The 23,444-nt window shown below is 42.4% G+C and overlaps 1 protein-coding gene across 6 annotated transcripts in view; it reads right to left on the bottom strand.

The window, feature by feature from the left end:
- The window catches only part of Vps13b (vacuolar protein sorting 13 homolog B), a 438,985-nt gene that overhangs the window by 83,645 nt on the left and 331,896 nt on the right, over window positions 1–23,444 (bottom strand). For 4 of the 6 annotated variants that reach the window (XM_057791252.1, XM_057791249.1, XM_057791250.1 and 1 more), the window contains 2 exons: window positions 5,704–5,763; window positions 4,568–4,764 (listed from right to left, as the gene is read on the bottom strand). In XM_057791252.1, the coding sequence (XP_057647235.1) occupies window positions 4,568–4,764; window positions 5,704–5,763 (257 nt within the window). The remainder of the gene's footprint in view (window positions 1–4,567; window positions 4,765–5,703; window positions 5,764–23,444) is intronic. The other 2 variants (XM_057791251.1, XM_057791253.1) reach the window with 1 other exon arrangement.

The raw sequence follows: 23,444 nt of genomic DNA, 5'->3' as shown, positions 1-23,444 counted from the left end.
TACAATGTCTCTAAGTGAAAATGCCGGTTTAAGCAACTTTCTATGAATTTGTGTGTGAGGTTCAAATATCATCGTCAGGGTTAAAATCATATGTGTACTTGTAGAGGGAGTGACATACCAGTTGTTCATGCACTTGACACACCACAGTAAAGAAGCTGTAGGAACTAGGCAGAAACAGGAAGTAAAACCCCAAACCTCACAACTTATACTATTTATATTTGAACACTTCATCCCTTCAGAATAAGCCAATCAGAGTGTTTACAGGGTGCTTGACACTGCTCACTTGTAACAGGCTGAGAAACAATTCCTAGAGGCAAAAACTCTAGAGCTAGGTGGAGCTCATGACCTAGCACTGTGATGAACCACAGTGAAGTTAAGCTGTAAATGCAGATGTTTGGAGCAGTGAGAACAGAACAGAGGCCGCACAACAAACAGAGGGCTTTTACATAGCTGGGTCTCCAGAGTGGCCAAAGGGTTACTTCTCAGTTTTTCTGGGTGGCCCATAGAAGGTCATGAATGCTTTAAATAAGGGGAATTCAGAATGTCGGCATGTAAACTGATCCTATCTTAATGGCAGTGTAGGGAGGTCAGATATAATATCTACAAATTCATTCATATAAGCTCTTTAGGAGTGAACCCCTAAAAGTGGCACACCTCCCAACAATAATCTGTCTTTACCAGTGAAGCCCTCAGTTGATCTTGACATCTCTAGATGGTTAATCCTGCTATTCACACACATTCAGTGATGCCATCCACTGTCAAGTTCTCTAGGGGCATCCTGCTATCCACACATGTCCAGGGATGCCATTGTCAATCTGCCTACTTATTTTCAACTGTAGGCAAGAGGCTGTGGACTCTTCCCCTCCACTCCCCTCTTCTCTCTGGTCCATGAGACTTTTTTTTTTTTATTCACATGACCTTCCTTACAGTAAAGCACAAGAGCTGATCTGTCTTAAACCACTGAGAGGATTATGGTAAGAACATCTCTAGTCATAAGAGTGTTGGACAAACACATCAGTCCTAACTATAAAAGCATCTGTTTACATTCAAGTTTTTGTTGTTCTGGTGCTGAGAAGAAAACCCAGGGCCTTGGATATGCTAGGTACACACTACCCCGGAACTACAGCCCAGTCCTTGGATATGCTAGGCACACACTACCACGGAACTACAGCCTAGTCAATGTAATATTGACATTATCAAAGGATTGATGTTTTCTTTCTAGAAATTGCATAAAATGTATTTATATTCCTTTTAGGAAAACACAGTAATGGTGATTTATTTTTTCCCTGTCATCCTTTTTATTGCTTGTTTTGCTTAGCAGTTAAAAAAACCAAGTAAAAATTTGAGCTCAGTGTTCAACTGCCAAAGAAAGGGTAAACAGCAGGCTGTTCATTTAGGACTTGGATGAAGGCAGCTGACGTGACTTTGCAGATATATGACCTCATATTCTAAATCTCTTCAATCAGGGCCTTCCAGACTAACTGTAACTCACAGCACCATGTTTGGGGTTGAAATACATAGGACAGTCATTGAGCTCTTAGGGAATCTGAGACTACTCCAATGGGATATGGAGAAGTGAGAAGCTATACTTATTTTGGACAGTGGCACTTGAATTATCCTTGTTTTCATGTAGCAAGATGTATATGGTAAATCAATAACAGTATGTTGGCAAGTTAGGGGTTCATTTAGTGAATTTTATTTTTTAGCTCTGAAAACTTGTATGGGACAAAAAAACTCCAAAAAAAAAAAAAACCCAATAATAAGCAAAGAAAGTGACTGAAGGTTGATGGCTTCTAGGCTATAAGACTAGCCTAGAAACAGCCTAGACTAGCTTTGAAAACAGAATAAAACCAGGTACCCCGAGTTTGCTCAGAGACCTCGGTGGTCTGTACTATCAGTCAAGAATGTTAAAGTGGGAGGTGGGAAACATCTATTGTCCCTTTCCCGAAACCAAGCAGAGCAAGAGACATGGGTTACCCCCAAAACTACCACCAGCAGTTTCAATGAGACCATGTAAATGTGGAACAGGGAAGTTCTTAACACAGTTAAAACTCAATAAATCTAACACATCTAAAATCATGATTACATTTTGAAACAAAATGTACATAAATCAAACATTAACTTTTGATTTTTTCATTTTAAGGAATTCTTAATCCTATTAAATTCACAATATGTTAATTTAATTACCCAAACTTAACTATCTAAGCATACATTGCAAGCCAACAAGCATCTACCCTCCCTATATGCCATGCCCATCCATCATAGTGTCAGAAACAGGAGAATGAGTCCTCTTAAACAGGAAGTCAGTAGGTGTTTCTCTATAGTTAATTTTAGGAAAGTTTATACAAAACTGTAATTAACAATGATATTTACTTGCTAACTTACAAGAAAAGACCTTCAACAAACTCTACACTAAAATATGAAAAGACTGAACAATGCAGACACTGAAAAGCTAAACACTCTTTAATTCTGATTCCTGGCACTCCTACCACAATCACAACTACCTGATGTAATGAAAAGAGAAAGAAACAGGCAAAGCTACAACACAGGAAAGACCTCAGGCATGCACACTAATGGACCCTACACTGCATTATTCAATAGCTGTGCTCTCTCTATCCTGAGAAAAAGGGTTTTCTGCTGATGCTGCTGATGTGGGATTCCCCTCTGTATGCTCTGGATGCCATTGGTGAATAAAGAAACTGCCTGGGCCTGTTGGTAGGGCAGAACTTATCTAGGCAGGGAAAACTAAACAGAATGCCGGGAGGAAGAAGGCAGAGCCAGAGAGAAGCCATGGAGCCCCACTGGAGACAGACATGCTAAAACTTTGCTGGTAGGCCACGACCTTGTGGTGATACACAGACTAATGGAGATGGGTTAAATTAATATGTAAAGTCAGCTATTAAGAAGCTAGCGCTAATGGGCCAAGCAGTGATTTAAGTAATATAGTTTCTGTGTGATTATTTTGGGGCTGAGCAGCCGGGAACTAACAAGGGACCTTCCTCCAACAACTGCAGTGACATCTCTGACTGTGGCAGACTTTTAAGTTCCTCTAGTGCATTTGGGACGATTTTCTCAGAGTAACCTGCAGCTTTCCTGACAGTCCCCTGCTCTCTCCTGCTAAGAAATGCAGCAGCCCTTTCCTGCTGTCCTTAAAAACCTTCGGCTACCTCACCCCAAACTTCTACCACCACAGGGACTGCCTGAGTGTCCTCGACCAACACTGTCCTCATGGTGACCCGAATCTGACTGTGGTTGTCCACCATAACTGCACACACAATTATAGTTTCCACCACCACCACAGTTACCTCCACCAAAATTGCCTCTTTCATTGTAACCATCATGTCCTCCTCCTTACCACAGTGTCCACCACCTTGGTTTCCATATCCTGGCCCACCACCATAGCTTCCTCTAGTACAAGCAGGCCACAATCCCAGTTACTGCCATCACACCCAAATTAATTTTATCCAGTATCTCTACCACCATAGCCTCCTCTACTACAAGGGAGCTAAGGCAGCAAGCACTAAGGCTAACCCTCAAGGAGGCCTGAAGGTAAGACACTGAAAGGAAAGAGCAGCAGCACCTCACTGCACACAGCCTACGGCCCAGGGAAGGGTCACTGGTTGCAGTGTCTCACCGCACACAGCCTACAGCCCAGGGAGGGGTCACTGGTTGCAGTGTCTCACCGCACACAGCCTACGGCCCAGGGAGGGGTCCCTGGCTGCAGTGTCTCACCGCACACAGCCTACGGCCCAGGGAGGGGTCCCTGGCTGCAGTTTCTCACTGCACACAGCCTACGGCCCAGTGAGGGGTCCCTGGCTGCAGTGTCTCACTGCACACAGCCTATGGTCCAGGGAGGGGTTCTTGCTTGCAGTGTCTCACTGCACATAGCCTATGGTCCAGGGAGGGCTGAGGTCACATTCTTTTTCTCCTCTTTCGTGACAACGTAAGCACAAAGGCTTAGCAGGAGACCTGCTGAACAGCTTTAAGACTAGACGTACACCAAGAAGGCAAATACTAGAAATGGGCATAATTTGGAATTATAATGTGTCTAGGAAGCTCTGGAGATGTGATCAAGAATATCTGCGGCTTGTAGCTTCTGGAATCCATCACGACAGCTGTGACTTCACAGCTGCAAATGCCAGCAGCTTGATCTTGGTTGGTCAAATGTTCCTAGCGTCTGCAGATTTACCTCTTAAAGTTTAAAAAAAAATCATTAAAGATGAATATATTTTCAAAGTTTGACTTTATATATGGACAATTACGCTTACACGATTCTCTGTTTACTGCCCCAGGTTTATTTTCACCATTCTGAGTACTACATCAAGAGCCCATCAAGCCATTTCCTCTATGTTTTTGGCTCAGAAGGATGGACTGTGTTGTTCAACTGACACTATACATTATTTTAATTTTATATTTAGGTAACAGGCTCTTTCCCGGTCTCTCAGTCTATACTGTGATCAAAGCCCAGACTGCCAAGCAGCAGAACTGAGTTCTGCCTCCTTTATCTCTCGTCAGGTACATGCCCAGTAGCCATCTGCTGCCCTCCTCTCTCGTCTGCCTCTGTTACCTCTGGTCATCTGCTGCATTCTGATTGTTGTTCAGAACAATTCTCCACAGATCGGAGGATACCAGTTTCTTCTGGTCGCTCACAAGACTGATGTCTGGCAACTGCAATTCACAGACTTTGCTTTCAGACAGGCTGAATTCTTGGAATGAAACAAAGACCTTCTGGAGTTCATCCCAATATTCCAAACTACAAGGGACCTACAGGAAAACAGAGAAAAAAAAAACGCGAGAATTTAAGTTATAAATTAGAAACTATGGGGCTTGGAGATGGCTCAGCGTTCCTTCAGGGGACACAGATTCAATCTCCAGCACCAACATGGCAGCTCATATCTGTCTGTAACTCCAAACCCAGGGGATCTGATACCCTCTTCTGACCTTTGAGGGCACACACATGTACATGATGCATAGACAAATACACAGGCAAAACAACCATACACACAAAATACATAAATAAAAACTTAAAAATATAAAACTAACATCATGCTCTGTACATGCTCCAAAATGCAAATTAAACTTCCTAAGAAGCTATAACCTTACGATGTGGCAGGAAGATAAGGTACAAGAGAATGTTGTAGGATGTTCTTCTCAGTCACGTTACCCCTGTGTACTCCAGAGGACTCATTTAAAAGAAAGACTCACTTAATAGCAGAAAAACACCCACACTTTTCTATACAAAAGAAAACCAATGGAGAACAAACTCAGTACTTTTTCTAAACCTCCATTATTTCAAAGCTAGCACAGCAGGGAGTGGCAAGTACTGGCGAAGTAAGGGCACACTTCCAGACAGGCAGCCGGAAGACGGAAGTATAAGGACAAAAAGTGAGACCCACATCACTGTTCACATAAACGTAAACACAGGACCAAATCTGTAAAGACCACAGAGTGAAAGCTAAGAGAAAATGCTACATTTTGATTTTTAAACAGCAAAATATTGCTATGTATGCAACAAAATTCAGCAATCAGGAAAAAAAATGTCATTGGTAAAAATAAAAAATGAAAAAGCAGACAGGGCAAGCCAGGCAAGACTCAATGAGAGATCAGGCACAGGTTGTTCAGAAAGGAGACAGCTCCTATAAACTGGGAAGCGTATGGAAGAAAACATATGTGCCTTAAAGAGACACCACCAGCTCCACATACCTCAGCTGTGCCCAGTGTCCACGGCAGCACAGCATTTCCCCAGGGCCTTTCTGCATAGCACTGTTAGAAAGCAAGGAGAACCCACAAAATGTGACGCTCACATTGCTTGCTGGACTGTCCGCTAATGCAGGCTTTGACTCTGACTGAGGAGCCGATGCTTTCCATAGCACCCGTGAGACACCAGCCTGCATAGGCTAAAGCACAGACCTTAAAAGCAACTATTTCACAGAACAAATAAAACTGACCTGCAGACATGAAAATGCTACCAAACTTTAATAATACTCAAGAAATTCTAATTTAAGCAAATATGTAACAATGGAATAATTTATTTATTAATCTGGCAGCTGAAGAGGTTGACAGCTCCAGTTTTTGCACAGGTGTGTGGGGAGAGACATTCCTAGGGACTGTGAACTAGGGCTGTGTATCTTCGTTTATTTCTAAGCTTTTGTTTTACTGTTACTGTGAAGTGAGAGAGCATGATGTACATGTGTGTCACGCACACACACACACGTGAAGGATGGAGAGCAGCATCAAGTGTCTTCCTTTGTCACACTTCACATTATTGAATCTGGAGCTCACTGGCTGGCCAGCAAGGATCCTCAGGGATCCTTCCACTTCTGCCTTCCAGCGTAGGGATTACAGGCAAAGGCTGCTACACTGGCTTTTCACTGAACTCAAGTTCGCAGGCTTAGACAGTATCTTAGGGTTACTATTGCTGTGATGAGACACAATGTTCAAAAGAGGGTTGGGGAGGAGAGGGTTTATTTGGTTTACACTTCCACACTGTAGTTCATCACCGAAGGAAGTCTCACAGAGGGCTGGAATATGGAGGCAGAATCTGATGCGGAGGCCATGAAGGAGTACTGCTTACTGGCTTGCTCAGCCTGTTTTCTTATAGAATTGAGGACCCTAGCCCAGGAATAGCACCACCATGATGGGCTGGGTCCTCCCCCATGAGTCACTAATTAAGCAAATGCCCTACAGACAGATCTTATGGGGAGCATTTTCTCAATGATGTTCTATTCTTTCAGATAACTCTAGCTTGTGTCAAGCTGACATAAAACTGTCCAGCACAGGCAGCAAGTACTTTATCCACTGAGTCACCTCTTAAGCCCCACAGTGATGTGTTTTGAGCACGCATGTGTGATGAAGTACACAGAAAGAGATGCATGTGTTTGCGGACAGTCACAGAACCCAGTGTGTCTGTCAGGCATGGTGTGTGCACGTGCACTCCCAGCACTTGTGAGGTGGAGGAAGAGTGACTGGAAGTTCAAAGTCATCCTCAGCTACACAGGCACATAGGGAGTTTGAAGGCAGCCTGTGCTAAAAGAACAAAACAAAATGGGATCAACAAGAAAAAAGAAAAGAAATTCTGTTCTTGCTACCCACGGCAAGCTTTTCTACATCCTCTTTAGGCCATTATTTCTATGATCCTTTGAATTGAAAATGCCTGTTTTCTCACTGTCTCATGTTTAAACTCTTCCCATCTGCCAAAGCCCAAATCAAATGCTACCTTTCTTTGAGCCTTGCAACTCCCCAAATAGAGAAATCCTCTGCTTTCTGAATGCCGGTAGGTTTCTCCTCTGTGAGTCTGCCTCACAGCTCTCTCTTACCACTATCCAGGTCATGCACGCGTCATCTCTGTACATGGCATTCTCTCTGCAGACACATTCCTCGAGGGAATGGTTTCCATTTGGCCAAGTACCAGGTTATCTCACACCTGGAAGGGTGTACAGCAAATGTTCAGAGAGATGCTCAGCGAGTGCATAATTCACACGTAAATGAGCAGACATTCACACACTGAACTGATGTGGGTAATTCAGCCTATATCAGTTTGCCACAAAGTTTGTAGTCAGAGCTACTGGGATTTAAACACCAGCTCCACTTGCTACGGGTTATTTGGCAAACTGATTTTTCTAACACTAGTTCCTCTAAAAAGTGGATAATGACGTAGGTATTGTCATGCTTTTCTGTACGAATGAAATGAAGCAAAGCAACTCATTAGCATACATTGAGCCCATAAAGAACATTAGCACTTAGACCTTACTCCTGCCCAAAGAGCCCAGGAGCTTGAATGCTATTGCAATCTGGCAAGTGATAAGTTCTGCTTGTTAGGTGTTTAAGAAAATGTATGTGTATGAGCATTTCCCTGAAGTAACCTCAGAGACCAGAAGGGAGCATCAGAATCTCTGGAACTGGAGTCCCAGTGGTTGTGAGTCTCCCTGTGTGATTGGTCTTCTATAAGAGCAAGTATTTTTAACCCTTAAGACATCTCTCTAGCTCGTTTTCAGAAAAAAAAAAAAAACATTGAGCTGAACTTTTACAAAACAAATCTTGAATTTGGACTTTAAGGGCACCACACCACAGGTCCATGTGCTTTATCTGCTGCACAATCACCAAGCACGGTCCTCTACCCATACTGACCTCAGAGATCAACACCATCTCAGTCTTTAACTCCTCTCCGACAGCCAGTGAGCCTGCTCTGTGGGTCAAGGGACTCATAACTAGGAGAAGAAAAATGTGAGCTATGAGGTATGCAGGAACCTTAGATTGGAGTTCAGGAATCTTGGTGGAAGACTGGAGGAGTTTAGACAGCACATTAACATACTTAGCTAACACACGATCCATAACACACGTAGTGGAATGTGGAATTCTGCGTTGTCTTGGTGGAGAGGTTTACACAGTGAAGAGGGTTAAAAATTGCTTCTGACTCTACGTCAGAGTTAACACACAATAGCTAATGAAAATTGGCTGTCATACTGGAAATTTGAAGGGAAAAAAGCACCAGTAAGTTCTAATGGGATCAATACCTGACTTAAGAAAGGCTAAGCTGAAGGCAGTGTGGAGCCATTAGGCCATTCAGAGGTGATAGAAGCCAGCTGTCTCGACATGGGGGTGGAGGAAGAGAACTGTGTAAGTCTAAAACACTGAGGAAAGCCAAAGAAAAACTTCTGAGTTCACAACTTGTTGGGGGCTGACCCTACTGTTAATATTCCTCAATGAAACATTCCAAGCTACTCAGAATTCTGGAAACAATAGAAAACTACTATAGAAATAGGTTCTACTACAACCCAGTTATGAGGGTGTCAAGATTTTCAGTCATGTATCCTCTTTTTATTGCTTAAGGGAGGGCATGAGTCTATTCACATGAAACGCCCATTGAAAACATTTCGATTATATGCCTATACACACATTACAAGAGTTAAGGATATATTTGACTTCAACACCATACGCTTTGGTCAGAGGACATACGGGAACCGAGATGGAGCTGACCAGAGAGCTTTGCTCCTATTGGCTAGCTCCTTTAAGGCTTGTGGCATTCAGGGAGCTGGAGGAGAAAAAGTCACCAACAGGCTCATCCATCTATGACAGCTACAGGAAGGATTTGCCAGGCAAGATACGTCCTCTGTTGCAAAAATGGCTTAACTGTCATGGGGATGACCAGTGATTTCTGGCTGGATTTGAGGCCTCTTCCACAAGAGGAAACTCATGCCTGGTTCTGTAAAACTGGTCCAGGGCTTATGGCTGGGGAGGTGCCAAAGGACAAACCTTCTTTAATTGATATTGTCTTGCTACACAGTCATTCTGCTCAACTGCCTTCTGAATACTCATGTTTATAGACAAGTTACACTCAGCCTTCATCAGAAGGGCTGTTTACCGCAGTAACAGTGATGTGCATGGCACAGCTGCTGTGCTGTGAACCCACTCTGGCTATGTTACCTGGACAAGCACTGCACCAGATGAGGTCTGTCAGCATGCATCATTGGAGAAGGGCCTTCTACTCCTCCCTGTGCACCACCAGCAGTGAATGGCTGCCTGGGTAAGGAGTGTCATTCCAGAAAATAATCTCTCATCCATGTTCACATAAGCAACTATAATTAAACTCAGTGGATCACAAACCAAAAGAAGTCATGGAGGAGGAGGAGATATTCTGGGAAGGGGAATGTTTCGGCAGGAAAGGAAGGTACTAGGAAAGGGGGGATGGAGGGATGACATGATCAACATTCTTATTTACATGAAACTATCAACGGAGAGATGGCATGAACAAAGTTTTTTGTTTTTGAGACAGGGATTCTCTGTGTAAACGCCCTAGCTGTCCTGGAACTAGCTCTTATAGACCAGGCTGGCCTCGAATTCACAGAGATCCACCTGCCTCTGCCTCCCGAGTGCTGGGATTAAAGGCATGCACCATCACCGCCCGGCTCCAAAATTCTCATATACATGTGTGAAATTGTCCAAGAAATTTTTAAATGGAAAAATATTAAAAAATGTATTTCCCTTCTAAAATAAAAAAGATGTATTTGCCACTAAAATAAAAGATACTTAAGTATTATTAGTATTGTGTAGTGGCATTTCATTTGTATTTTAATAAATTAGCTTGCCTGGGGATTGGGAGAGTAAAACAGCCCCACTGGTCAGCCTGACAGACCAGGCAGTAGCCACACTGGTTCCCATGGAGATTGGGTGGCGCACGCTTTTAATCCCAGAACCAGAAAGGATTATAAAGTGGGAGGAGGCAGTGTCAGACACAGTCTCATTCTGAGATTCCTGAGGCTGAGGTCACAGTCAGTGGCTGGCTGCTTTGCTTTATGCATCTTCAGTTTGAACCCCAATTTCTATCTCTGAGTTTTTTTTTTTTTTGGTTTTTCGAGACAGGGTTTCTCTGTGGCTTTGGAGCCTGTCCTGGAACTAGCTCTTGTAGACCAGGCTGGTCTCGAACTCACAGAGATCCGCCTACCTCTGCCTCCCAAGTGCTGGGATTAAAGGCGTGCGCCACCACCGCCCGGCTCTGAGTTTTTATTGAGTTCCAGTATTTTAAAGATAATTTTATACAGTGTTCCAAATACAAACTGACCAATTTATTGATAAAATAAAACTTTATAGATGTTCATCTTTATATTATCATTTCATCCAAACGTTATAAACAGAAAAACCTTACTAGTGTTCCATGTGGGAACAATCCTGGTCTTGGGCACCTCTGGAGGAGGTTCCTTGTCTCATAATGTCATGTCAGGTCTTGGTTTTTTATCTTATTTTTTATTTTTATAATATTTATACATATTTTTCTCTCATTTCATCCCACATGTCCTTTGGGTATATATCATGGCTTCCAGTTTAGGGTTTTTATGGGATTCCTGAGTGTGCTCTGCATCTATATCTATTTCTTGTGCCTTTCCTTGGGCTCTTCTCCTTCTGCTTGCTTTGTCTTTTTTTTTTTTTTTTTTTTTTTTTTATGTATACAATATTCTGTCTGTATGTATGCCTGCAGGCCAGAAGAGGGCACCAGGCCCCATTACAGATGGTTGTGAGCCACCATGTGGTTGCTGGGAATTGAACTCAGGACCTCTGGAAGAGCACGCAGTGCTCTTAACCGCTGAGCCATCTCTCCAGCCCCGCTTTGTCTTATTCTGAGATGTTAGTTTTTGTTTTATCTTAATATATAACATTTTATTATTGTCCCTCAGAAGCCTTTTTTTTTTTTTTTCCTTCTTCTTCAAATAAAAGACGAAAAGATGGGAGGTGAGGTGCGGAAGGACTGGAAGAAGAGCAAGAGAAAGCCGTGACCAGTGGCATTACATGGGGAAAAATCCTGGGCCTGGCAAATAAATCACAGTTCTTGGGCAACTTAATAAATGTAAGCCACAACTGCCTAATTTGCAAAATGAGGTTCATAAAACATAAATTTTGTTTTGTTTTGTTTTTGTTTTTGTTTTTCGAGACAGGGTTTCTCTGTGGTTTTGGAGCCTGTCCTGGAACTAGCTCTTGTAGACCAGGCTGGTCTCGAACCCACAGAGATCCGCCTGCCTCTGCCTCTCGAGTGCTGGGATTAAAGGCGTGCGCCACCACTGCCCGGCAAAACATAAAATATTTTAAAGGCAAAGTAAGAATTTCAATTTATTGTAATGTTCTTTGGAGACATAGAAATGATATAGCAAAATTTATATTTCTAAACGATTATAGATATTATAGAAAATGGATTTAAGAGGTAAGTGAAGAGAGAAGGCAGCCAATTAGAAGATTTATGCTAGAGATGTTAGAAGCTCCTGGGACATAACAATCAGTCTCACTGACTGATCAGATATGAGTGAGCCATCCTATGACGAGGCTGCTGGCCTGAGCAACTCTGTGCAAGCTGATCTCATCTACTAGGCGGGCCAAGATCAGTCTGTCTCTGGAGAGGAGATTTGTGGCAGGTGTGGGGTAGAGGAAGGGCAACCATGAGCTCATTCATAGACAAACTGAGTTGGAAGTACCAAGGAGTCATTCCAGTAGAAATAGTCCAGAGGGTGCAAGGGGGTGAGCTGCTGAGACACAGCTAGAGTGAGAATGGAAGGGTGGCAACTAGTGAGCTGTGGGGTACGGATTGGCAACTAGTGAGCTGTGGGGTACTGATTGGCAACTAGTGAGCTGTGGGGTACTGATTGGCAACTAGTGAGCTGTGGGGTACTGATTGGCAACTAGTGAGCTGTGGGGTACTGATTTGCAAGAGGGTGCAAATAAGGCTAGGAATACAGACTGGTTAAAAGAGTACGTAGACACAGCAGGCTGGCAGGAAACATGCAGGAACTATACGTAGAACTTCACAGTCTCATGAGTTGGGATATGCAGAAACTGTTGGGTCATCAGGCTGCAAGGCTATGAGACACTGACGGAGATCAGGATGCTGGGGTAACTGACGTGGAAGGCAGGAAAGTTTGGGGGGGTGTATGAGGGAGTGAGGAGGCGAGAGGAGAGGGATCACTGCAAAGAAGACAGAGCACGGGAGCCGATGGCACTGAAGAAGGCTGGGGTTGTGGGCAAAGGACTCTGACAATGAGAAACTGCTCAAGTCACTGAAAGTAACAAGGAGGGTAAGGAGGATATAGCCAGATGGAGTGAGTCTGACAGAAACAGGGATCTGACTGGAGGGCACCAAGAGGAAAAGATATCATTCAGTACTTAGACAGGAAAGGCTAAATCTCACAATGTGGATGGTGACTCAGGAGAAGGGGAGAGAGTGGTGACTGCATCATGACGAGAAGAGACAGCACCGACGCTCTGGTTTGAAGAGGAGCCATCGCTACTTCTCTCAGATATTTTTGCATCCCATGGATTCTTCCTTGACTGTTCTTAAAGAACTGTGGTTTTGATGGGCCAGCACATTGTATATTCTGAGAAAAGTTTTCAAATGATTTACTACAGCTGTGTTTAGCTCTCACCTAGTGTAAGAGAGGCCCTGGTCAGCCTCCTGTACTATGCACACCCCACATTAATGACTGTAGACAGTTGGTGGAGAGAAAACAATGTCAGTTTTAATGCCGTCTACTCTAAAAACATCCACTATGGACTAGTTCTCTCATTCAGACGATTCTGCCATCAAAGCCATTTGTAAATAACTTAGCTTTCTGCTCACTTATCTTCTTTGTCTTGCAGTTAGAAGCTAACGTCACCCCGCTCGTTTCTAGATAAGTAGTGACATAATAAAACTAAAAGTCGAACATGGTCACATTGTTCTCACAGCTTCATATGGTAACAATTAATTATTCCTAAGGAAGAGTTGGCTCTGCATTGTGTGATCGAGCTCTTAGGTTTGAAGGAGGCCATGTGAATGATTTTTAGTTATATATCCATAACTGCGGATTTATTACAAATGCCTGTGCTGAATAACTTGAAAGAAAGACGACTATTCCAAGAAAGCTTGGTTGCCAAAAACTAGAAAGCCTGGCTATCTAGCACTGAGTCACGGGAAGTGGAACAGGTCGACTGGTCTCACTGGCAGCCATTCACACGCAACACATGGTACATTTTAAATAACTGTCAAGGTTATATATTCTTTTATTACAGTTTGTTTTCCTATTCACTATTTGACAGGATCTAAAAAATTAGCCAGCCATACGTAACAAACTGCACTCTGAGCATATGAGGCCTTTGCATACGGATATTTTAGGCGGTCTATCTGCCAGTTGGTAAAAGTACATCTATTTATGCATTTAAAATGTTATTTCACAATTTGTTTCCAGCTGATGGCTAATTTGGGAAGATTTGCATGTGTGTTGGACATTTAAAAAATGGTTTTGGTACTAAGAATATTGTGGCACTTAATTTGTTTTTGTTACTCACTAGTGCCACCAACACTAAGAGCAGTTACAACTGCCCGTCTGTCCTCATGATGACTCCCACGTCTTTGCGCCAGTGGCTGCTGGGGTGAGGCGGTCCCCCTGTGCGGGGTCAGCACCACAGCACCTAGGCGAAGGGCCAAAGGGACCATCTTTCCTGTACAGCTGTGCTGCCAGGTAGACAGGACAGATTTAGCAACTCAAGCCCACAACTCTGCCCCAGTTGTCCTACCACAAAACAAGGTAAGCTCAATGACCATGTAGGACTGGTTTGTGGCTCAGTTACTGATGCCACTCACAGAAGAGTTTGCTACTTTCCTTGCTCCTCCCAGCACACCAGTCTTCCCAGGACTTCCAGCCAACTGATGATCACAACAGAGGGAAATATGGTAAGAGAGATACTAAGCTTTTCAACCACATGTCCCTTCTGTTTGTGAGAGTGTGCACATGTGTGTGGGCGTGGGTGTGCCATGGCAAGAGTGTGAAGGTCAGAGAACCATACTCAGGTTGGCAGGCTTGTGAAAAAGCACTTCTACCCACTAAGCCACTTTGCACTTCCCTATTTTTCTTTTTTTTTTTTGCAGTTTCTTTTTTTTAATTATTTTTATTCTTTTTTAATTAAAATTTCCACCTGTCCCCGTTTCCCATTTCCCTCCCCCTCCTCCCAAATATTGCCCCTCCCCCCCACTCCCCTTTCCCTATCCCCACTCCTCTTCTCCTCCCCCAACTCCATTCCCCCTCCCTCTCGATACTGAAGAGCAGTACAAATTCCCTGCCCTGCGGGAAGACCAAGGTCCTCCCATTTCTATCTAGGTCCAGGAAGGTGATCGTCCAAACAGGCTAAGCTCCCACAAAGCCAGTTCATGTATTAGGATCGAAACCTAGTGCCATTGTCCTTGGCTTCTCATCAGCCTTCATTGTCCGCCATGTTCAGAGAGTCCAGTTTCAACCCATGCTTATTCAGTCCCAGTCCAGCTGGCCTTGGTGGGCTCCCAATAAATCAGTTCCAATGTCACAGTGGGTGGGTGCACCCCTCGTGGTCCTGACTTCCTTGCTCATGCCGGGCAAAAACTGGGAACTAGCGGGTGATGTGGCTTGGGGCTAAGGGGAAATGGGATGAGAAACATGAGAAGGAGAGGATGGGAGGAGCTTGAGGGATTGGGATGGTTAGGATATAGGAAGGATGGATACGGGAGCAGCGAAGTATATATCCTAACTAAGGGAGCCATCTTAGGGTTGGCAAGAGACTTGACTCTAGAGGGGCTTGCAGGTGTCCAGGGAGATGTCCCCAGCTGGTACCTTGGGCAACTGAGGAGAGGGAACCTGAAATGATCCTATCCTATACTGATGAATGTCTTGCATATCACCTTAGAACCTTCATCTGGCGATGGATCGAGATAGAGACAGAGACTCAATTTGGAGCAACGGTCTGAGCTCTTAAGTTCCCTATTTTTCTTACAAATTAGCTCAGTGAGGAAAATATTTCCATTTTACAGATAAGTCATCTGTGGCTAATACGAGTTAGGGAACTTCAGAGATACATAACCAGTGACTATAAACATTATGTTCTTCATTTAAAGAAGAAAAATAGACTATTTTATCTCTCATTTTTTGGAGAATTTCACACACACACACACACACACACACACCTATTTTGATGGCATCCACCCCATTCTCTGCCCTCCCACACTTCCCTCTCCACTGGGTGTCTGGCTGGTTTGTCCAGGTGCAGTCACAGCCATTGTGAGTCCTTATGCACTTTCGGGTTTTCAAAAAGAAGATTCTTTGGAACAAAATAAATGTAGAATACACATTCGATTTTGCCATTTCCCTCAGGCATTTAAACTATAGGTGGGGAGCTGTAATTAAAAGCATTCTTTCAACACTTTGAATGCATTCTCCTGCTTTCTAGTTGTACAGTATTTGATGAGGAATAAGACGGTGATCTTATCGACCGTCTGTATATGTCATGAGCTGCTACTCTGGTTGCTTCCAGGATATTTTCTTTGTCTTTCTGACCCAGTATGGCTAATCTGAGTTTATTCAGTGGGTGTTCAACAAGCCTCTTATACGCACAAAGGCTCGGGTCAAATCACCTTCCTCTCCTCAGCTACTTTTCCTTCCTTTTCTCTCTCGCCCTGGAGCTTCCATTCTGCATGCTCTGGTGCACTTGGGGGCATGCTCCAGCGCTGTTCCATTCTGCATGCGCTGGTGCACTTGGGGCCATGCTCCAGAGCTGTTCCATTCTGCATGCGCTGGTGCACTTGGGGGCATGCTCCAGCTGTTCGGAAGACTGTTTCCTAACTCGGTTCTTTATACACAGAACAGGAGACATAGTCATCAAATAGAATAATGGAAGTTTAGTGTTTAGTACTTAATAAAATTATATTTTGACCGCGGAATCTGCTTATTGTGTGTTTCCATTTCACTGTAAAAGCCTGGCATTGAATGAAGTAAAGTGCAAGTGTTTTCGTCTCTGATGCTTCTGCTCATATGCATACATTTCAACATGCAGCTCTCTTTCCGTCTGTTCTCTAAGAATAGGAGAAGTTTCTACACATCTTCAGCTAATGGAAGTCACATGGGTATGCATGTGGAAATACACACACACACACCCTTATAATATTGGAATCAGTTGAGAAACCACAAGTATTCAAATGCAGGAAATTATGATTTTATAAGATTTTAATATGATCTACTCTTGGGAGACAAAGCTAAGCAAACTCCATTTCTGCACAGGAACTACTCCAGCGTGCAGTTGCACTCCGCTGCGGCGAGGGCACAGCTGCAGTCGTCACCTGCGATGCCCCACTGGTATTGCGGTTTACTGCACTGCATCCAGACTGCCTTCCTGTCCGGAAAACCTCTAAGTACAAACAAGACTCTAAGTCCAGATTTCATTTTCCCTTGGTATCAAAATATGGTAATTTAAGAGCCCTGAGAAATACTTTGTAGTATTTAAAAGGAAATGTGTAACATTCTTTTATTAGGATCTCTGTTTGGCCTGTTTTTTCAGAAAACATAACACATGGCCCAGTTATCTTATCAGTTTATCAAGCGACCAGGTTGCAAGCAAGTGGAGGTGTATAATATGACATCTTTCAAGATCATATTTTTCTCAAAAGAGGAGTAATACCAATATATTAAGAACTTCTGGTTAAAAACTAACTTAAAACAGAGACAATTTTACTATTATGGGGTTTCTTCTAATAAAACTAATATAAATCCTAAATTCATAATATATTTTAATCTGTCTCTAAGTATTTAGAAACCTTATTCTTTTGTATGTTAACAGTCTACTGTCCACAGCATAGTTTACACTCAATGGTTAACTCAATAATTTTCACATAGCGTAAAACAGATTCATCATGCTTCTTGATAAAGTATCTATTAATATATGCCTCATATCACACACAAATAAGTCTATGTACAATAATAATGAATGTATATATAACATGCTTTAGTTAGTTACCTTATAGATCACTCACACTTAGTTTATCAGTATTAATGAATTATTTCCATGACAAGAGAAAGCTGGGTACCAGTGTCAGGAACACACACACAATTCTTGACTTCAGGAAACCAAGAACATATAATAAGAAATTAGTCAAAACCTTGGATTGCCACCAGAGATTTGAAATATGTTTTTAAAAGCATATTTTTCTCGCAATGTACAAATTCCATATTTTCCTGATAAATCTGAGTTCATCTTCATACTCTAAATTAGCGCAGCCAAACAGCTGGACACCAGAGTATGAATGAGATCCCAGTATTCTACAAAGATGTGGACAAGCAGGCAAGAAGGACCTGAGATTTCTGATTCTGACAGGAAGAAAAGTTAGTTATAGGTATCAGGAACGGACAAGAAGAAACGTGAGACCACATGTGCACGTCAGCTCCCGAGTATGGGAGTCTGGATAACACACGTGTATGACACACACGTGCCCACACCGTCAGCTTCCGAGTATGGGCAGTCTGGATAACACACGTGTATGACACACGCGTGCCCACACCGTCAGCTCCCGAGTATGGGCAGTCTGGATAACACACGTGTATGACACACGCGTGCCCACACCGTCAGCTCCCGAGTATGGGCAGTCTGTATAACACACGAGTATGACACACGCGTGCCCACACCGTCAGCTCCCGAGTATGGGCAGTCTGGATAACACACGAGTATGACACACACGTGCCCACACCACCAACTCCTGAGTATGGGGCGGACTGGATAACACACATGTGCACGACACACGTGTGCCCACATCATCAGCTCCTGATGTGCTTGGCTGAATTCTAGCACTTTTGGGTAAACGTCTCGGGAGAATAACTTGGATTCATCGAAATGAACTTGTCTGCAAACTTCTAAGATTTAGTCCAAATCCTGACCCTTGGCTCTTTCTGCAGACCAGTTTCTGGCTTTTATGCTGTACAGGCTTCTAGATGCTATCAGCTTGCTCCTCACTGTTTCCCCAAATCTCCTTCTCTCACAACTACTTACACTTCCTCCGAGAAAAGCAAAAGCCAGAAAACAACCCTTCTAACATTCAAGCTAAAAGGCACTTCATTCTCTGAACTTCAAAATCAGACACAAGGATTTCTCACTGCACTTAAAAGCATCCTATGCTGTGCATGGACATTTTTAATTGGTGAGCTCCTAGGACTCTGTACTTCTCTAATGGTACACAGTGCAGATATGCATCAATTCTAGAGGCTGTGTATTAATTTCTTACCAGAAATATCACAAGGATCTCACTGGAGTCTAACTACAGTGAATGCAGAAAGGGCTTTGCTTCGGCTAAGACTTTCAGGAGACAGGCTCAACCAATTAGACAAGCCTAGTACTTTTTGAGTTTCCACTTCGGCTGATTTTTACTGAGTACTACCTTAGATATTGGAGAGCAAAGACAAACAGCACACGACCTGACTTCTCAAGAAGGCCAAGTGAAGGACAGAGTGAGCAACATAAACAGATCCAGGTAATGTCAAGGCTCTAAAGAAGGACAATTTCCCTGCATCTGGTCGGATGCCATACAAGGTTTTCTGTTGAAGAGTCAAGAAATGAAAATACAGGAAAAACTCAAAACTCAAAAAACAAACACAAAGAAGTAGGATGTGCCTGATTATACTTGAGGCTCAGGATAAGGCCTCTCTTACCTTAAAAAATTTCATTATGAATACAAAATGCATACCACTTTGTGTTATCACATTTCAAACATCCACAAATCAAATTACCAAGAAATGACAATATAATTAGCACATACCACAGTGAATTATCTTTGAAAAAACATAAATTACAGAGTAAAAATCAAAAGATTAGCAAATAAAATCTTTGTAACTATATGTGATTAAATTTTGCTCACAAAATGTAAAAGTTCTTGGAATTTACAAGTATTTCTTCAAATATAATTAAAGAGAATAAAAGTATTTATTTTATCAACTAAATCATATTCATATGTGACCACCTCAACATTATAGACAAGTGGAATGCAAAAGAGTGGTGTGGGACAAGTGTCACGTGTGTGGTACATAACATCACAAAAACATGAATGTCTTTGACAGTTATCATCATCCTAGTGTGAGAAGCATGCCCGTGACGTCTCAGCTGGGCATGTCAAAACCCAGCTCTGTTCACTCAGCTCATTTTCAGGTTCCAGGTAAGCTAACAGACAAAGAATGTTCTCAAAGCTATTGCTAATTCTTAAGTCTCTAGGTCAACTCTTCAAACTTTAGAGAGGCAAATTATCTCAGTTAGAATGACTGGCTACCTTCACCGCTGTAGTGACCAATGTCCTGTTGAGTAGATCATCATGTAGAAAGAACATGATGTGGAAAAGACATTTTGGGAACTTAACTATTTAGGCAATTCCGTCAAATTCCTAACACCATAAGCTACAGCTACAGAATTTGTTTAGGGGACAAAGCAGACTTCAGCAGGAGTTTTCCTAGGAAGATTTACTGAGAAAGAAACAAAAGTGTGAAGTAGAGAACTAATACACAGTATCAATAGAGGTAACAAGAATAGAAAACAAAACCCTGCCAGTACTAGCATCTACACAATGTTCTTAACACACAGTAACCAGAGTCTTCTTGTCTCCCACTCCTCATCCCCATTCTGCCTCTTAGAGTAAGTAACTCTTTACTGAAGGGAAAATAAAACACCAACAAGACCTTACAAAGGACAAATTCTAATATAACCAATTCATAAAGTTTAGTATGTAATCAAATAAACTGCATTGAATTTAGAGACATTTCCCTTAATTAAAAAACAACAGGGGCTAGGGAGATGGCTCCACAGTTTGGGGTACTTGCTTGCCCTGGAGTCCATGACTGGAACCAAGCCCCGAAAATTTTTCTCTAAACCCCACACATGATGTGGCAAATGTGTGCCCACCCACATTATGACAGAACAAACAAATAAATGCAACAGAAATCCCAATAAAATAACAGAATGGTTTACTTTTAGTATTTAGAAATATGGACATTTTTGAATTAAATGTAATTTAAAAAAACTTGGAGATATTAGTTCCAGTTTAAATTCTTAATATGCAAAAACTAATGATTTCAGAGAACATTCAAACAATTCTAGTCATGAATAAGAATATAGGATTACAGATTCCTTGACAGGTACAATCTGGTATAGTTCTGAGAACGTAAAGCAGGTTTGTCCTCACTGGAACATGATGAACTCTGACTTTTAAAGTCTGGCTTTCCAGCCACACACTCCACTGCACCTCAACAGCACATTAAGGCTTAATAGCTTGATCCGAGTATTTAAAAAAAAAAAAAAATTCTGGCTAAAAGCCAAATTCAAGTTTTTTTTTTTTTTTTTTTTTTGTAGAATAACATATCTATTTCTAACTTCTGGCATGCTTTTCTCCTTGGACTGAATCCCTGACAGACATCTGTATTTTGTAATCTATCCTACATTTCTGGCTCTGAAGGCAGATTCTGAGTTCTACCCCAACAACCCGTTTCTATTTGAGTTCATTGGTGTGACAATCATAGTACTCAGAAGGAGGTTGGGAGGTCATACAGACAGCAGCTTGCTGCTCTGGACAAGATAACTCTGAGCCATAAAAACCAATGACTTAGAGATTTGTAGGAACTGTTCTGTGACAGCTTCACTTCATGGAATGGTTTGCTGCAGCACATCATGGCTTTATGCAAAGCCAGCCGCCAGGGAGCTTACACTTTTCCTCATTCAAGGGATGCGAACACTGACATCAATCACTGGCTTGGATCTAAAATCAAGGCTAGGAAAATATAAAGTCTCTAGGTCATTAGTACTGATTTATTCATAATAATTCACCACTACTGTGACTGTGATTCTTTGTTCAATCTTGTTTTCAATCTACCTTATTCATTTCTTAGTATTTTATAGCCATTTTTTCCTTAAACAACTCTCCAAATTTACATGGTTGGTGCACTTACTTGCTACAAGACCTTAAGCTAATTAATCTTAAGCAAACTTCATGTGAGTGAGACAGGGAGTGTTCACTATATGGGCAAGAGCAAAGCTAGAGTGTAGGACCACTGCAAGCAACCTTCTGGCAATGCAGGGACTGCCTGTGGATTTAAGGTCTGTGGGTTAGGGAAATTACACAGTGCATAGTACTAGATGCTACACAGCTGATTAAAGTTAATGGGTCACACTGGTCTGTCTTCACATTACTGAAAGTGAAGTAAGCAGGCACGTTGTGCCCACTGTGATGCCAACACTATGTTGCCTGCGAAGTAACCATTCCAGAATTCAATTTACATCTAGTCAAGATCTTAACAACTGCAAGATTACAAACAGTATGAGGGATAAGGAAGGTGTTAGATAGGGTTAATACCACAACCAATGATCCACAGCACAGACAGGAGATGTTCCAGGTCAGAGAATCCTTTCCCCTAGCAAACACATGGCACAGGAGGGGGAACAATTATAAATGAAAAGAGATAGCAGACATGTATCAACCAATGCAGCCTGGTGTGGGGGTACACAATGTTCGCTACACAGTTTAAAGACCTCAGTTCAGATCCCTAGAATCCACATAAAAGAAGCTGTCCATGGCAGCATGCATCTGCAAACCACAGGGGAGACAGAGATAAGAAGGTCACCAGAGCAGGCCTGCCAGCCAGCCTAGCCAATTAGGGAGCCTGTCTCAAAACATAGAGGAGAGCAATAGAGGGAGATACCTGACTTTGACCTCTGCCCCTACAAGTACACATACACAAACATGCACACAAATAAAAAGGAGAAATCTATAAATTAATGCAATCCATGAGCCTCAGTAGAATCCTGAGTTGGACAAATCAATTGTGGAAACAAAGTTTCGTTACTTCAAGGGAGAAAACATGCCGAGGATTTGTAAGGCATGATAGTGCATTTCGTTGGCTCTGAATAAGGCAAATCTAGGAATTTAGTTGATGATTATTTCTATGTCAGTGTAGCAGAATGCATCTGAGAGTGAGTTAAAGAGCTGACGAAGGTTCCTCTGAGATTATTCAAGTCAGTTGATAGATGACTCTCTCTCATACACACACCCCCCCCCACCACCACCACCACCACATCTTTCATCTTTTCATGACAGTTGCCCTTTGACTGGTATTTATTTCCTAGGGCTAGCTAAGACTCTTTTGTATTCTTTGCACAAAAAGCAACCAGACCAATAAGTGACTCAAAAGAGAAATAAAACAAAATACAAACAACAAAAGTCCTAGGAAGAACACCAGAATGGGTTCCAGTGGTGGCCTAGAGTCAACATGTGATTCAGCTGCTTCTGCAGAATCCCAAGTATCTCAATGCTACTATGTGGCTGATAAAGTTGTGAAGAAATCATTATCATCTGCAAGTCTGAGGTATTCAAATTGGTGACACCAATATCTAGAAAACTATGTGACACATGCTTTTGATTTAGATCCGTTTTATACGATGTAAGATGATCTGTAATATGGTAGAAATTTATTTCATAATTATAGAAGCAATATGATGCATTATAGAGTAGAATATAGAGTTTGAGTGGAAAAAGAAGAGATTTAAAAAATGTGTTGGGGGAAGAAGGCTCATTTTGGGGGACAGAATTTGTGGATTGGTAAATCTGAGGCACAATGACTATACGTGAAGGTGCATTTTGGGAAAGACATCTCTAAACTCATGCCCTAAAGTGCCTCAAATTCAGTAAGCCACAGCAGGACATCTTTCTAAAAAGAGCACATCCATCTAAGCTAAGATCCTGGCTTTGCCCTGGACTGATGGTATAGCCTGAGGAGCCTTCTTTAATCTCCGTGAGCCTTAGCTTTTTTGTATAGTAAGAGTAACAGCTATGATGCAATTAGAATGAGTTTTGTACCATGAGCACCAAAGTAGTCTAATTTAAAGTGGCCTGCACAAGGTTGGCACCAGCAGGAAAACACTGGATGGGAACAGAGCTAAGAACGTGTCAGAAATGGCCTCTTCCAGTCCCAAGATCATAGGTTTGCTATCACTTGGCAAAGTCTGTCAGCCACACACAGCAGCACATGGGTGTGTGAGGTTCCGCAGTCAGGACACTGCTCGCCTGCAACAATCCCTCGCCTGCTGTCTGCTCGTGGTTCTATATCTGCTCGTGGTTCTATTGCCGGTCCCTCCTTTCCAAACTCTGCACTTTCTCTGAGTAGGAC

This window comes from Chionomys nivalis, chromosome 17 (genome assembly GCF_950005125.1).
Source record: "Chionomys nivalis chromosome 17, mChiNiv1.1, whole genome shotgun sequence".
NCBI classification, from domain to species: Eukaryota; Metazoa; Chordata; class Mammalia; order Rodentia; family Cricetidae; genus Chionomys; species Chionomys nivalis.
Note: the sequence above shows the minus strand (reverse complement) of the source record. Positions and strands in the feature narration are given on the sequence as shown.